Here is a 14,224-nt window from a genome sequence, read left to right on the forward strand (position 1 = left end):
ACAGCATCCTTTCGTTGTCTCCTTTCCTTTATGACCACTCTCGTTAGCAGTATTCCTCCTTCATGACCACTGTCTCGTTAGCAGTATTCCTCCTTCATGAACACTGTCTCGTTAGCAGTATTCCTCTGTTTCCTCTAGATGTTTCAGACTGCCAAGGCTGTGAAGGCAGCATGGTTTATTCTCGGTAGCAGAATGTGGTCTGAGAGGGCAGCTAAACAACCACACCGGTTTATACTGCATGGGAATATAAACAAACACAAACAGAGGCAGGCGGGCAAGCAGACATTCACTCAATCAGTCACTGTCTCACTCAGTCACTGTCTCACTCAGTCACTGTCTTACTCAGTCACTGTCTTACTCAGTCACGCATTCACTCACTCAGTCATTGTCTTACTCAGTCACCGGCTCGCTCACTAACTCACTCATATATTCAGGAGACATAAGATTTGGCATGAGTCCTCAGATCCTCAAAAAGTTCTACAGCTGCACCATCGAGAGCATCCTGACTAGTTGCATCATCGCTTGGTATGGCAACTGCTCGGCATCCAACCGCAAGGCTCTACAGAGGGTAGTGCTTACGGCCCAGTACATCACTGTGGCTAATCTTTCTGCCATCCAGCAGTCTAAGGCACTGCATCTCAGTGTTAGAGGCGTCACTACAGACCCTGGTTCGATCCCGGGCTGTATCACAACTGGCTGTGATCGGGAGTCCCATAGGGCGCACTATTAGATTAGGGGAGGGATTGGCCGGGGTAGGCCATCATTGTAAAATAAGAAATTGTTCTTGCCTAGTTAAATAAAAAAATATACGAGGCAGTGTAGGAGGAAGGCCCTAAAAATTGTCAAAGACTCTAACCACCGAAGTCATAGACTGTTCTCTCTGCTACCGCATGGCAAGTGGTACTGGAGCGTCAAAGTCCAAAAGTCTCCTTAATAACAGCTTCTATCCCCAAGCCATGAGACTGCTAAACAGTAAATCAAATGGCTACTCAGACTATTTTCATTGACCCCCTTTTTTAGGCTGCTGCTGCTTGCTGTTAGTATCTATGCATAGTCACTTTACTCCTACCTACATGTACATGTTACCTCAATTACCTCGACTTACCTGTACCCTCGCACATTGACTCAGTACTGGCACCCCCTGTATATAGCCTTGTTGTTATTTTATTGTGCTACTTAAAAAAAAATGATATATATACATAGCAAATGTTTTCTTGCTTACTTAAAAATCTGAATTGTTGGTTAAGGGCTTGAAGGTAAGCATTTCATGTGACGGATCATGTCACATACAACATTGTAACATTTCTGTATAATCTGTAATAAGAAAGGTACAGTACTTACATGTGTTTGTGCATCTCTAGTGAAGCAACAAGTTACAGCCATCACCCCTTAAATCCACCAGTAACAGACAGTCAGCCAGTAGCAGTCAGCCAAGAGCAGTGAGCCAGTGGCAGTCAGCCAGTAACAGTCAGCCAAGAGCAGTCAGCCAGTGGCAGTCAGCCAGTAACAGTCAGCCAAGAGCAGTCAGCCAGTGGCAGTCAGCCAGTAGCAGTCAGCCAGTCAGCCAGGCAGTCAGCCAAGAGCAGTCAGCCAGTGGCAGTCAGCCAGGGGCAGTCAGCCAAGAGCAGTCAGCCAGTAGCAGTCAGCCAAGAGCAGTCAGCCAGGGGCAGTCAGCCAGTAGCAGTCAGCCAAGAGCAGTCAGCCAGGGGCAGTCAGCCAGTGGCAGTCAGCCAGTAGCAGTCAGCCAGGGGCAGTCAGCCAGGGGCAGTCAGACAGTAGCAGTCAGACAGTAGCAGTCAGCCAGGGGCAGTCAGCCAGTAGCATAACAGAAGCAGGGTAGTGGTTTGGTTTATAGATGACTAGACTGTCACAGTGTACAGACAGATGGCTCGTGGCTGTGTGCAGATACAGTATCAGCCAAATGAGCCAATCTCAAAGTCTCCCCAAGATATCATGGACTATGGAATGGTGACATTAGCCTATATCTATATCATGAATGACCAAAGTCCATGCAATGACAACACATAGGCAAACTTACTTGTCACCTATATATCAGAGAAAAACAAAAAAGAGAAAAATATAATGTTTACGCAGAAACAGTTCAGTTTCAGGAGATGCCAATTCAGATAAATGGTTTGCTTGCTTGACAGTTCAATGTTTGTATAGGCCATTGTATAGGCTAGGCACCATCTCTGTTGACCACTTCCCTAAAGCATTAGCTGTAATGGAATGTTTTGGTGTCAGAGGCTCGTGGTTTTGCTTTGAGAGATTTCCCACCCAGCCACACATTGTTAATGGACAAGGAGAGTTTCTGTTTCCACCCATGTACAGCTTTATTAGTGCTATATAAAATGTAAATGAAGATCTTTGCTGGACAGAGTAGCGCTGGACTGGCTATGTGAGGGAAAGATCCCAATGTTCACATCTGCAACTCCAGACATATTTTCAGCCTCCCACCGCAGTCTCCTCCAGAAGAATGGCTTCTCTGTTTATTGGGACAAATAGGATCGTAAATCATCAACCAACTCACATTGCCTTCATAGAGAACTGACAGATTCCTAGTATTTCCCGTAGGCTTCAGAGGATAAGATAACGATAACCCCTTTACAAAGGCAATATTAGGCTTACTACAGGCCTATCAAATTAGCAGTTGCAAATGACATTAAACAGTTCATGGCACATGAGAAGATTGTAATACTGTTCTTGTTTCTCACCGACTAACTGGTTCGTAGAGAATGGAGACCACTATAGAGGTTGCTACTCACTCATTGGAGAGGAGCGTTTGTGTTTCGTGGGGTGTCGAACAGCAGATGGCGGTGAAGGACCTTTGTAGGCTACGGCTACGTCATCGAAACCAGAAGGCAGGGAATAGATCACGTGACAATCCCGGATGTCAACAAATGATATCAACAACAGGGAAGTGTCAACGCTTCGTTGTTACAGATTTTCCAATGGATTAACCGAGATTTGATCATTAATGTTACAGTCACTCGTGTACATTCTGAAAGGAACTATGAGTGAGTTCTGTTGATTCTACGCTAGTTTAGCTTTTGACGAAGACTTTCAACATGAGGTCCGATTCTCCTCTCTCCAGCGTCAACGTAGTGCTTGTTATGGCCTACGGAAGTCTGGTAAGTCTTAAATGAATGTGTTCTCGTGTTTTTCCTTAATATAAAGACTGCTTGACAAAACTAGCTAGCTGTTGCGTTTCTCAGGACTCCTGTGTAATGGAATTAGCTTGCTAGCTACAGTATAGAGACAGGCAACACAGCAGAAGTGTCAATCAAGGTGTAACAAAAAACAGGTTATATGACAGGCAATGAAGACGAACTGGGCACTTGTACCCAACAACACAGTAAAATATAGCTAGCTTTTTTTAAAGGGATAATTCACCCAAATTACAAAATTACACATTGGTTTCCTTACCCTGTAAGGTATGACAGCAATCCACGCCTTGGTTTTATTTCCCTTGCTTTGGTTTTGTTTCCAAATGCTAACCTTTTAGTATTTGTGGCACAAACCCCATTCAAGTCATGGGACCGATGTTAGCATTTTTTTGCGCATCACCCGAAACTATCTCAAATTGATTCTGAAGCTCATCAAAGTCACTTATAGATGATTTGAACATGCTAAATGGGATTTATGTCACAAATGCATTTGGAAACAGTGCCAGGGAAACTTAACTAAAGCATTGTCATACCATAAGTTGCTTACAGGGTATTGACACCAAAATGTAATTTTGTAATTTGGGTGAACTAAGAATGTATCTATTGTGGACAGGGTTTACGTGAGATTTTAGGCTCAAAACGTTTTGCAACGGAATCCGACTAATGAATACCCCCAAGTGGAAGTGCATTCTCCAGAGTGATACCTGCAACTAATCATAACAAACAATAATTCAAAGGGACCAATAAGATGACAGTTACAAATCATATGATTACTGTAGTTGACTTTATGGAGGCCCCTCCACCCTGTTACAGTACATGCAAGCTGTGTCAGTGTATGCTGAACAAAAATATAAACGCAACAATTTCAAAGATTTGACTGAGTTCCAGTTCATATATGGAAATCGGTCAATTTAAATACATTCAATAGGCCCTAATCTATGGATTTCACATGACTTGGAATACAGATATACATCTGTTGGTCACAAATACCTTTAAAAAAATGTAGGGGCGGGGATCAGAAAACCAGTCAGTATCTGATGTGACCACCATTTGCCTCATGCAGAGCGACACTGTTGATTGTGGACTTTGGAATGTTGTCCCACTTCACTTCAATGGCTGAACGAAGTTGCAGTATATTGGCGGCAACTGAAACACGTTATCGTACACATCGATCCAGAGCATCCAAACATGGTGACATGTCTGGTGAGTATGCAGGCCATGGAAGAACTGGGACATGTTATCGTACACATCGATCCAGAACATCCAAACATGGTGACATGTCTGGTGAGTATGCAGGCCATGGAAGAACTGGGACATGTTTAGCCTCCAGGATTTGTGTACAGATCCTTGCGACATGGTGCTGTGCATTATCATGCTGAAACATGAGGTCATGGTGGTGGATGAATGACACAATAATGGGCCTCAGGATCTTGTCACTGTATCGCTGTGCATTCAATATAATGCGATTGTGTTCATTGTCCGTGGTTAGAACGTTAGGCCAGTAACCGAAAGGTTGCTAGATCTAATTCCCAAGCTGACAAGGTAAAAATCTGTCGTTCTGCACCTGAACAAGGCAGTTAACCCACTGATCCTAGGCTGTCATTGTAAATAAGAATTTGTTCTTAACTAACTTGCCTAGTTAAATAAATCAAATAAATAAAAAAGGATGCCTGCTCATACCATAACCCCACTGCCACCATGGGACAATCTATTCACAACGTTGACATCAGCAAACCGCTGGCCCACACAACGCCTTCCAGGTGGTCTGCGGTTGTGAGGCCGGTTGGACTTACTGCCAAATTGGAAGTGGAAGTTACTGCCAAAAAGACGTTGGAAGTGGCTCATGGTAGAGAAATTAACATTGCATTATCTGGCAACAGCTCTGGTGGACAATCCTGCAGTCAGCATGCCAATTTCACACTCCCTCAACTTGACACCTGTGGCATTGTGTTGTGTGACAAAATGGCACATTTTGGAGTGGCTTTTTATTGTCCCCAGCACAAGGTGCAACTGTAATGATCATGCTGTTTAATCAGCTTCTTGATATGCCACACCTGTCAGGTGGATGGATTATATTGGCAAAGGAGAAATGCTCACTAATAGGGTTGTAAACAAATTTGTACACAATTATTTTTGTGCTTATGGAACATTTCTGTGGTATTTTATTTCAGCTCATGAAACATGGGACCAACATTTTACATGTTGCATTTATATTTTTGTTCAGTGTATATCTTGCCTTGTCAAATTCTATATTGTGTCACCCCCTTCTATAACATACTCCTCTGGATAGGTTGATGTCTCTTCTAGAACATACTCCTCTGGATAGGTTGATGTCTCTTCTAGGACATACTCCTCTGGATAGGTTGATGTCTCTTCTAGAACATACTCCTCTGGATAGGTTGATGTCTCTTCTAGGACATACTCCTCTGGATAGGTTGATGTCTCTTCTAGAACATACTCCTCTGGATAGGTTGATGTCTCTTCTAGAACATACTCCTCTGGATAGGTTGATGTCTCTTCTAGAACATACTCCTCTGGATAGGTTGATGTCTCTTCTAGAACATACTCCTCTGGATAGGTTGATGTCTCTTCTAGAACATACTCCTCTGGATAGGTTGATGTCTCTTCTAGAACATACTCCTCTGGATAGGTTGATGTCTCTTCTAGGACATACTCCTCTGGATAGGTTGATGTCTCTTCTAGGACATACTCCTCTGGATAGGTTGATGTCTCTTCTAGGACATACTCCTCTGGATAGGTTGATGTCTCTTCTAGAACATACTCCTCTGGATAGGTTGATGTCTCTTCTAGGACATACTCCTCTGGATAGGTTGATGTCTCTTCTAGGACATACTCCTCTGGATAGGTTGATGTCTCTTCTAGAACATACTCCTCTGGATAGGTTGATGTCTCTTCTAGGACATACTCCTCTGGATAGGTTGATGTCTCTTCTAGGACATACTCCTCTGGATAGGTTGATGTCTCTTCTAGGACATACTCCTCTGGATAGGTTGATGTCTCTTCTAGGACATACTCCTCTGGATAGGTTGATGTCTCTTCTAGGACATACTCCTCTGGATAGGTTGATGTCTCTTCTAGGACATACTCCTCTGGATAGGTTGATGTCTCTTCTAGAACATACTCCTCTGGATAGGTTGATGTCTCTTCTAGAACATACTCCTCTGGATAGGTTGATGTCTCTTCTAGGACATACTCCTCTGGATAGGTTGATGTCTCTTCTAGGACATACTCCTCTGGATAGGTTGATGTCTCTAATGTACAGAGGTCTGTGTCTCCAGGTGTTTGTGCTGCTGTTCATCTTTGTGAAGAGGCAGATAATGCGCTTCGCCATGAAGTCTCGTAGAGGACCACATGTACCCCTGGGCCACAACGCTCCAAAGGTAAGACACACACACTCAGTCTGACTCATTTTGAACATGATTTTTCTATACACGTGTTAATTTTCTCTACTTCCTGTGTCCTTTAGGAGCTGAGACAGGAGATAGACTCTGGTCTGTCCAAGGTTCAGGAGATCCGCTTTGAGCCACGCCTGCTGTCTGAACAGGACGACAGACTACAGAGTGGCGGTGAGAGAACACAAACACACACATCATGTAGATATCTTTTCTACCCAATCTATAGCTACAGTAGCCCTCTGTAAACTAAAAAAATATGATCTATGTATGTGTTTTGCAGGTTGCTATGACTACCTATACAGAATGAGGGCACTAGATGCCATAAGAGACTCTGGTAAGTCTTCTCCTGCTGTTTCACCCTGGCCTGTACATCTCACTGTCATCATCCCAGTCCAACAGCACCCCCTGCTGGGGCATTATGTTGTAACTATGGTATACTCAAGCAATAAGTGCTGTTCTTCTGCACGACGCAACGCGGAGTGCATGGATACAACCCTTAGCTGTGGTATGTTGGCCATATACCACAAATCCCCGAGGTGCCCTATTGCTATTATAAACTGGTTACCAATGTAATTAGAACAGTAAAAATACATGTTTTGTCATACCTGTGGTATACCACGGCTTTCAGCCAATCAGCATGCAGGGCTCGAACCACCCAGTTTATAATGCTGCACATCCTCTTCACCTACTGTACTACCTCATAAATCAGTGGCCTTCAACCTATAGATCCATAACTCCAATTTGATCATAAAATGTCTTCTCATCTCCTGTCAGATATTCCGTTCAGTGAGTTGGGAGGGACTCCCACAGCTGTGACAGGGAGGAGATTCCGCGCCTGGCTTCTAGATCTGAGGAGTTCCCATTCCCTGTTCTGCAGCAGCCGTAGTTCCCTCATAGACACACTGCTGGAGGGCTACCACAACGCTCGCCACGGCACCGGGGTCAGTGTGTGTCTCTCTTTATTTTATCTGGGGGAGAGAAAGATGCCTGTGTCTCCACATGACATTGTGTCTGCCACTCAGTACTGAGTGGTCTATAGTAGAGGTCGACCGAATATGATTTTTCAACGCCGATACCGATTATTGGAGGCCCAAAAAAAGCCGATACCAATTAATCGGCCAATATTTTTTATTAATTAATTAATTTGTAATAATGACAATTACAACAATACTGAATGAACACTTATTTAAACTTTATATAATACATCAATCAAATCAATTTAGCCTCAAATAAATAATGAAACATGTTGAATTTGGTTTAAATAATGCAAAAACAAAGTGTTGGCTTTCTGGCTTGCTGTTGTCCTCTGTCTGAAAGACCTGACTTGTAGCTGGCTTTCTGTTGTCCTCTGTCTGAAAGACCTGACTTGTAGCTGGCTTTCTGTTGTCCTCTGTCTGAAAGACCTGACTTGTAGCTGGCTCTCTGTTCTCCTCTGTCTGAAAGACCTGACTTGTAGCTGGCTCTCTGTTCTCCTCTGTCTGAAAGACCTGACTTGTAGCTGGCTCTCTGTTCTCCTCTGTCTGAAAGACCTGACTTGTAGCTGGCTTTCTGTTGTCCTCTGTCTGAAAGACCTGACTTGTAGCTGGCTCTCTGTTCTCCTCTGTCTGAAAGACCTGACTTGTAGCTGGCTCTCTGTTGTCCTCTGTCTGAAAGACCTGACTTGTAGCTGGCTTTCTGTTGTCCTCTGTCTGAAAGACCTGACTTGTAGCTGGCTTTCTGTTGTCCTCTGTCTGAAAGACCTGAAAGCTGGCTCTCTGTTGTCCTCTGTCTGAAAGACCTGACTTGTAGCTGGCTTTCTGTTGTCCTCTGTCTGAAAGACCTGACTTGTAGCTGGCTCTCTGTTCTCCTCTGTCTGAAAGACCTGACTTGTAGCTGGCTTTCTGTTGTCCTCTGTCTGAAAGACCTGACTTGTAGCTGGCTCTCTGTTGTCCTCTGTCTGAAAGACCTGACTTGTAGCTGGCTTTCTGTTGTCCTCTGTCTGAAAGACCTGACTTGTAGCTGGCTCTCTGTTGTCCTCTGTCTGAAAGACCTGACTTGTAGCTGGCTTTCTGTTGTCCTCTGTCTGAAAGACCTGACTTGTAGCTGGCTCTCTGTTCTCCTCTGTCTGAAAGACCTGACTTGTAGCTGGCTTTCTGTTGTCCTCTGTCTGAAAGACCTGACTTGTAGCTGGCTCTCTGTTCTCCTCTGTCTGAAAGACCTGACTTGTAGCTGGCTTCCTGTTCTCCTCTGTCTGAAAGACCTGACTTGTAGCTGGCTTGCTGTTGTCCTCTGTCTGAAAGACCTGACTTGTAGCTGGCTTCCTGTTGTCCTCTGTCTGAAAGACCTGACTTGTAGCTGGCTTTGGGACCTCTTCACCACTACTTGGCCATTAGGAGGTGCGTGTGACTGTGTGTGTGACTGTGTGCGCGTGTTACGATCGTCTGCACTAATGTACAGTGACGGGGGGCTTTTTCAATGGCATGCTTTGGATGTCTGTCTTAGGGCGAGGGATGTGCTAAGTGACGAGCTGAACTGTACACACACTGGAGTTGTAATGACAAAGGCATTTTGGGTTATGATTAATTGTCATGCAAATGGGCACGGCTATTGTAATTTTTGAGCTTATAATGCATCTGTAAAAATGAGTTAGGACTAGAGGTCAACCGATTATGATTTTTCAACGCCGATACTTATTATTGGAGGACTAAAGAAAAGCCGATACCGATTAATCGGCAGATATTTATATATATATATTTGTAATAATGACAATTACAACACTACTGAATGAACAAAAACAACACTTTTATTTTAACTTAGTAAATTGATTTTATTGATGTATTATATTATGTTCAATTTGGTTTAAATAATGCAAAAACAAAGTGTTGGAGAAGAAAGTAAAAGTGCAATAAGTGCCATGTAAAAAAGCTAACGTTTAAGTTCCTTGCTCAGAACATGAGAACATATGAAAGCTGGTGGTTCCTTTTAACATGAGTCTTCAACATTCCCAGGTAAGAAGTTTTAGGTTGTAGTTATTATAGGACTATTTCTCTCTATACCATTTGTATTTCATATTCCTTTGACTATTGGATGTTCTCATAGGCACTTTAGTATTGCCACTGTAACAGTATAGCTTCCGTCCCTCTCCTCGCCCCTACCTGGGCTCGAACCAGGAACAGAGCAAGGGGAACAACTACTCCAAGTCTCAGAGCGAGTGACGTTTGAAACGCTATTAGTGCACACCCCGCTAACTAGCTAGCCATTTCACATCGGTTACACCAGCCTAATCTCGGGAGTTGATAGGCTTGAAGTCATAAACAGCGCAATGCTTGAAGCACAGCGAAGAGCTGCTGGCAAACGCACGAAAGTGCTGTTTAAATGAATGCTTGCGAGCCTGCTGGTGCCTACCATCGCTCAGTCAGACTGCTCTATCAAATCATAGACTTAAATATAACATAATAACACACAGAAATACAAGCCTTAGGTCATTAATATGGTCAAAACCGAAAACAAAATGTTTATTCTTTCAGTGAAATACGGAACCGTTCCGTATTTTATCTAACGGGTGGCATCCATAAGTCTAAATATTCCTGATATATTGTACAACCTTCAATGTTATTTCATAATTACGTAAAATTCTGGCAAATTAGTTCTCAACGAGCCAGGCGGCCCAAACTGCTGCATGTACCCTGACTCTGTGTGCGATGAACGCAAGTGACACAATTTCCCTAGTTTAATGTTGCTTGCTAACATGAATTTCTTTGAACTAAATATGCAGTTTTAAAAATACATACTTCTGTGTATTGATTTTTATTCGTGCAACGAATGCGCTTTTGCGCTTTTGTTAAATCATCCCCCGTTTGGCGAAGTTGGCTGTCTTTGTTAGGAAGAAATAGTCTTTACAGTTCTCAACGAGACAGGCGGCCCAAACTGCTGCATATACCCTGACTCTGTTCCACAGAACGCAAGAGAAGTGACACAAGTGGTTTCCCTAGTTAAAAGAAATTCATGTTAGCAGGCAATATTAACTAAATATGCAGGAGGTTTAAAAATATATACTTGTGTATTGATTTTAAGAAAGGCGTTGATGTTTATGGTTTGTTACACATTGGAGCAACGACGATGCTTTTTCCGCGAATGCGCTTGTTAAATCACCCGTTTGGCGAAGTAGGCTGTGATTCAATGATAAATTAACAGGCACCGCATCGATTATATGCAACGCGGGACAAGCTAGATAAACTAGTAATATCATCAACCATGTGTAGTTAACTAGTGATTATGTTAAGATTGATGGTTTTTTATAAGATAGGTTTAATGTTAGCTAGCACCTTACTAGCTAGCACCTTACTTTGGCTCCTTGCTGCACTCGCATAACAGGTAGTCAGCCTGCCACGCAGTCTCCTCGTGGAGTGCAATGTAATCGGCCATGATTACCGATTTGTTACCGATTGTTATGAAAACTTGAAATCGGCCCTAATTAATCGCCCATTCCGATTAATCGGTCGACCTCTAGCCTATAGTGCATGACTCCTGTCTGTCTCTCTGTGTCTGAAGGTGTTTGGAGAAGCAGAGTTTGTCAAATACAAGGAAGCCCTGAACGAACTGGCCTCTGTGTGAGTATAGATACACTGCCATTTATCTAAGCACTACTCATGTGTTTTAATGAAGGTTTTTCAAGTTTGACACGAGTAGTTATTCTTCTCTCCCCAGTGTGAAGAGCCACTCCAGTTCCACCAGTCTGGACCAGCATCACCAGTTAGCAGCTAAAGACTTGACCAGTACCCCAGAGCCCACCCCCCCCTCTCCCCCCTCCCAGGTCACATACCTGCCGTCAGCTGGGCAACGCACCAAAAGACCAAAACACTTCCTGGAACTCAAAAACTTTAAAGACAAGTACAACACCTTGGAAAGCACATTCTGAGAACTACAATCTCCTATGGCATAACACAAGAAACTACAATTCCCGACAACTTGCTGCCTCTGACAACTGCAACTCCCTACAACCCTGAGAACTTACAACTCCCTAGAAAACAACCTGAAAACTACAACAACTTCTCTGCTACTACTTTAAATCTGTTTTGTTGCGAGTACTGGACTCACCTTTCCTTCTCTATTTCCAAAGTAGATAAAATCTGTGGTTCTGCCCCTGAACAAGGCAGTTAACCCACTGTTCCTAGACCAGTTAACCCACTGTTCCTAGGCCGTCATTGTAAATAAGAATTAGTTCTTAACTGACTTGCCTAGTTAAATAAAGGTGAAATAAAACGGAAATGAAGGTAGTGATAAGTAGAGCTCCTGGAGGTGACAGATACTGGGGTTTGTGGTAAAAGAAGAGGTTGGTGAGTTAGTTTAGTGAGAGACTTGTTAGTGCCAGCAGAGAGAGAAGAGACTTGTTAGGGTTGGTACAGTTGGGAAGACTGGAGCACAGCAGGATTAACAGTAGCAGAGCACAGCAGTATAGGAATGACAGTAACATTACACTGCCTTACTAGTCCTGAGGAAAAACACTGCCTACTATCTATCATGCATCTCACATAATAAATAGTGCACTAGATTTAAGCTTATTTGACGTTAAACATCGTTGTGAACGTTTGCACAGACTTTGCAGGTAGATCATCATGTAGGGCTATGCAAAAGAGATAAGCTACATGCAGTGTTTCCCAAACTTGGTCCTGGGGACCCGAAGTGGTGCACGTTTTGGGTTTTGCCCTAGCACTACACAACTGACTCAAATAATCAACTAATCATCAAGCTTTGATTATTTGAATGAGCTGTGTCGTCCTAGAGCAGAACCTGAAACGTACATCTCTTGGGGTCCCCAGGACTGAGTTTGGGAAACGCTGCATTAATGCAGTGTTAGAGTAAGACTTGTTTATAATGTGTTCAGTGCTAACTAAGCTATTGATGGACTAACGTTATAGCAGACCAGCGTTCCTCACAATGGCCCTGGAGAGCTACAGTACAGGCTGTGCAGGCTTTTGTTCCCGCCTAGCACTAACACACCTCCAATCAAGCTGATTAGTAGAATCCGGTTAGTCACGGTTGAGCTGGAACAGTACAGAAGAACTATGGATTATTCCAGTATTACTGCTAGACATTTCCAGTATTATTGTCCTGTTCCAGCACTTGTTTAGGGCAGAGCCATGTATTTACATATATATTGCTCTGGTTTAGGGCTAGTGTTACAAGGAAATGAACATGTTACACAGTCTGACGGTTGTCTATTTGCTGCATAAAAATGATTATACTTTTTAGATTGTACAATGTTTTGTTGTTGTTGCTGAAATCTTTTTTTGTATTCCATTTTTAAAGATAATTATTTAGAATAAAGCATTCATGTTAAGTGCCCTTTTTCTTGAATGGATGATTTTAATACAATTAAATAATTAAATTAGTATGTATGCATGGTTGAATACTAAAACCGTAATATATTCTTAATGAGGTGTGAGTTGGCTATATAGCCTGGGTTCCAGTCTGATCTATTCATAATGAGGTGTGAGTTGGCTATATAGCCTGGGTTCCAGTCTGATATATTCGTAATGAGTTGGCTATATAGCCTGCGTTCCAGTCTGATATATTCGTAATGAGTTGTGAGTTGGCTATATAGCCTGGGTCCCAGTCTGATATATTCATAATGAGGTGTGAGTTGGCTATATAGCCTGGGTTCCAGTCTGATCTATTCATAATGAGGTGTGAGTTGGCTATGTAGCCTGGGTTCCAGTCTGATATTTTCATAATGAATTGTGAGTTGTCTATATAGCCTGGGTTCCAGTCTGATCCATTCTTAATGAGGTGTGAGTTGGCTATGTAGCCTGGGTTCCAGTCTGATATATTCATAATGAGGTGTGAGTTGTCTATATAGCCTGGGTTCCAGTCTGATCCATTCTTAATGAGGTGTGAGTTGGATATAAAGCCTGGGTTCCAGTTTGATATATTCATAATGAGGTGTGAATTGACTATAAAGCCTGGGTTCCAGTCAGTTTCTGCTTAAACAATCCCCACTCTCTCTTACAGCAGAAACAGACTGGTATGGTACCCAGGCTCATATGAATCGTCAGTGGAGTTATCTAAAGCACCTACAGATGTGGGACCAGGCTAGAGATTTATGGATGATTGTAGCAATGTTCCTCCAATCAAATGTGAACAGCTTCAGAAGTGTGTTTGAATCTAATGAGTTGTGTGTTGTGTGTATGATTGGGACCAGAGGAGGCTGGTGAGGAGAGGACGCCTCAATAATGGATAGAACTGAACGGTAACTAACACGAAAAATCAGGTGTTTAACACGAAAAATCAGGTGTTTTATTTGTTTAATACCATTCCATGTATTCAATCCCAGCCATTACTATGGCCTGATAATAGTGCTGAACAGGCTGCTTTATGTTTTAATGGACTCCCCTGATCTATCCTCTGTGCATTGTAATACATACTGCAGCTGCCATTCCATTAAAGTGGTACCACTGGACCAGAGAGATTATTGACTGATGGTGATGTCTTATGACATTGTTTTCATGGACATTTGAGATACAACTCAATTCTAGTGGTGTAGGTTACATTTCTCCCCCAAGAACATTATATGTTGCTCATTTCTTTAATAGCCTTCAACTGTAAAAGGGGAACATGCCCAAGTGTTATGGCTTCATGTGCCTTTTCTCCCAGCACTTGGTC

General features: G+C 42.9%; 1 protein-coding gene across 5 annotated transcripts; it reads left to right on the forward strand.

Moving 5' to 3' along the window:
* The first annotated feature begins 2,896 nt into the window (after window positions 1-2,896).
* LOC112239258 (protein C1orf43) lies at window positions 2,897-14,031 on the forward strand. 5 transcript variants are annotated; one of them, XM_042319324.1, is made up of 8 exons: window positions 2,897-3,131; window positions 4,231-4,370; window positions 6,467-6,568; window positions 6,655-6,754; window positions 6,864-6,917; window positions 7,358-7,524; window positions 11,114-11,172; window positions 11,252-14,031. In XM_042319324.1, exons 2-8 carry the CDS (start codon window positions 4,356-4,358, stop codon window positions 11,478-11,480), a joined length of 726 nt encoding a protein of 241 aa, XP_042175258.1. In that variant the 5' UTR covers window positions 2,897-3,131; window positions 4,231-4,355; the 3' UTR covers window positions 11,481-14,031. The 5 variants fall into 5 exon arrangements, 4 of the variants coding, with proteins under 4 accessions (XP_042175258.1, XP_042175256.1, XP_042175257.1 ...); XR_006083066.1 differs by lacking the exon at window positions 4,231-4,370 and having other exon boundaries at window positions 2,898-3,131; window positions 11,252-13,001; window positions 13,199-14,031; XM_042319322.1 differs by lacking the exon at window positions 4,231-4,370 and having other exon boundaries at window positions 2,898-3,131.
* Window positions 14,032-14,224: the final 193 nt, after the last annotated feature.

This window comes from Oncorhynchus tshawytscha, unplaced genomic scaffold, assembly GCF_018296145.1.
Source record: "Oncorhynchus tshawytscha isolate Ot180627B unplaced genomic scaffold, Otsh_v2.0 Un_scaffold_17_pilon_pilon, whole genome shotgun sequence".
Taxonomy (NCBI): domain Eukaryota; kingdom Metazoa; phylum Chordata; class Actinopteri; order Salmoniformes; family Salmonidae; genus Oncorhynchus; species Oncorhynchus tshawytscha.

Excerpts from the sequence above, each read along its gene's own strand:
- LOC112239258 (XM_042319322.1), top strand. The coding sequence starts at position 3,069 with ATGAGGTCCGATTCTCCTCTCTCCAGCGTCAACGTAGTGCTTGTTATG. Across the intron at positions 3,132-6,466 it reads TTATGGCCTACGGAAGTCTG|GTGTTTGTGCTGCTGTTCAT; the intron begins GTAAGTCTTAAA and ends CTGTGTCTCCAG. Across the intron at positions 6,569-6,654 it reads TGGGCCACAACGCTCCAAAG|GAGCTGAGACAGGAGATAGA; the intron begins GTAAGACACACA and ends TGTGTCCTTTAG.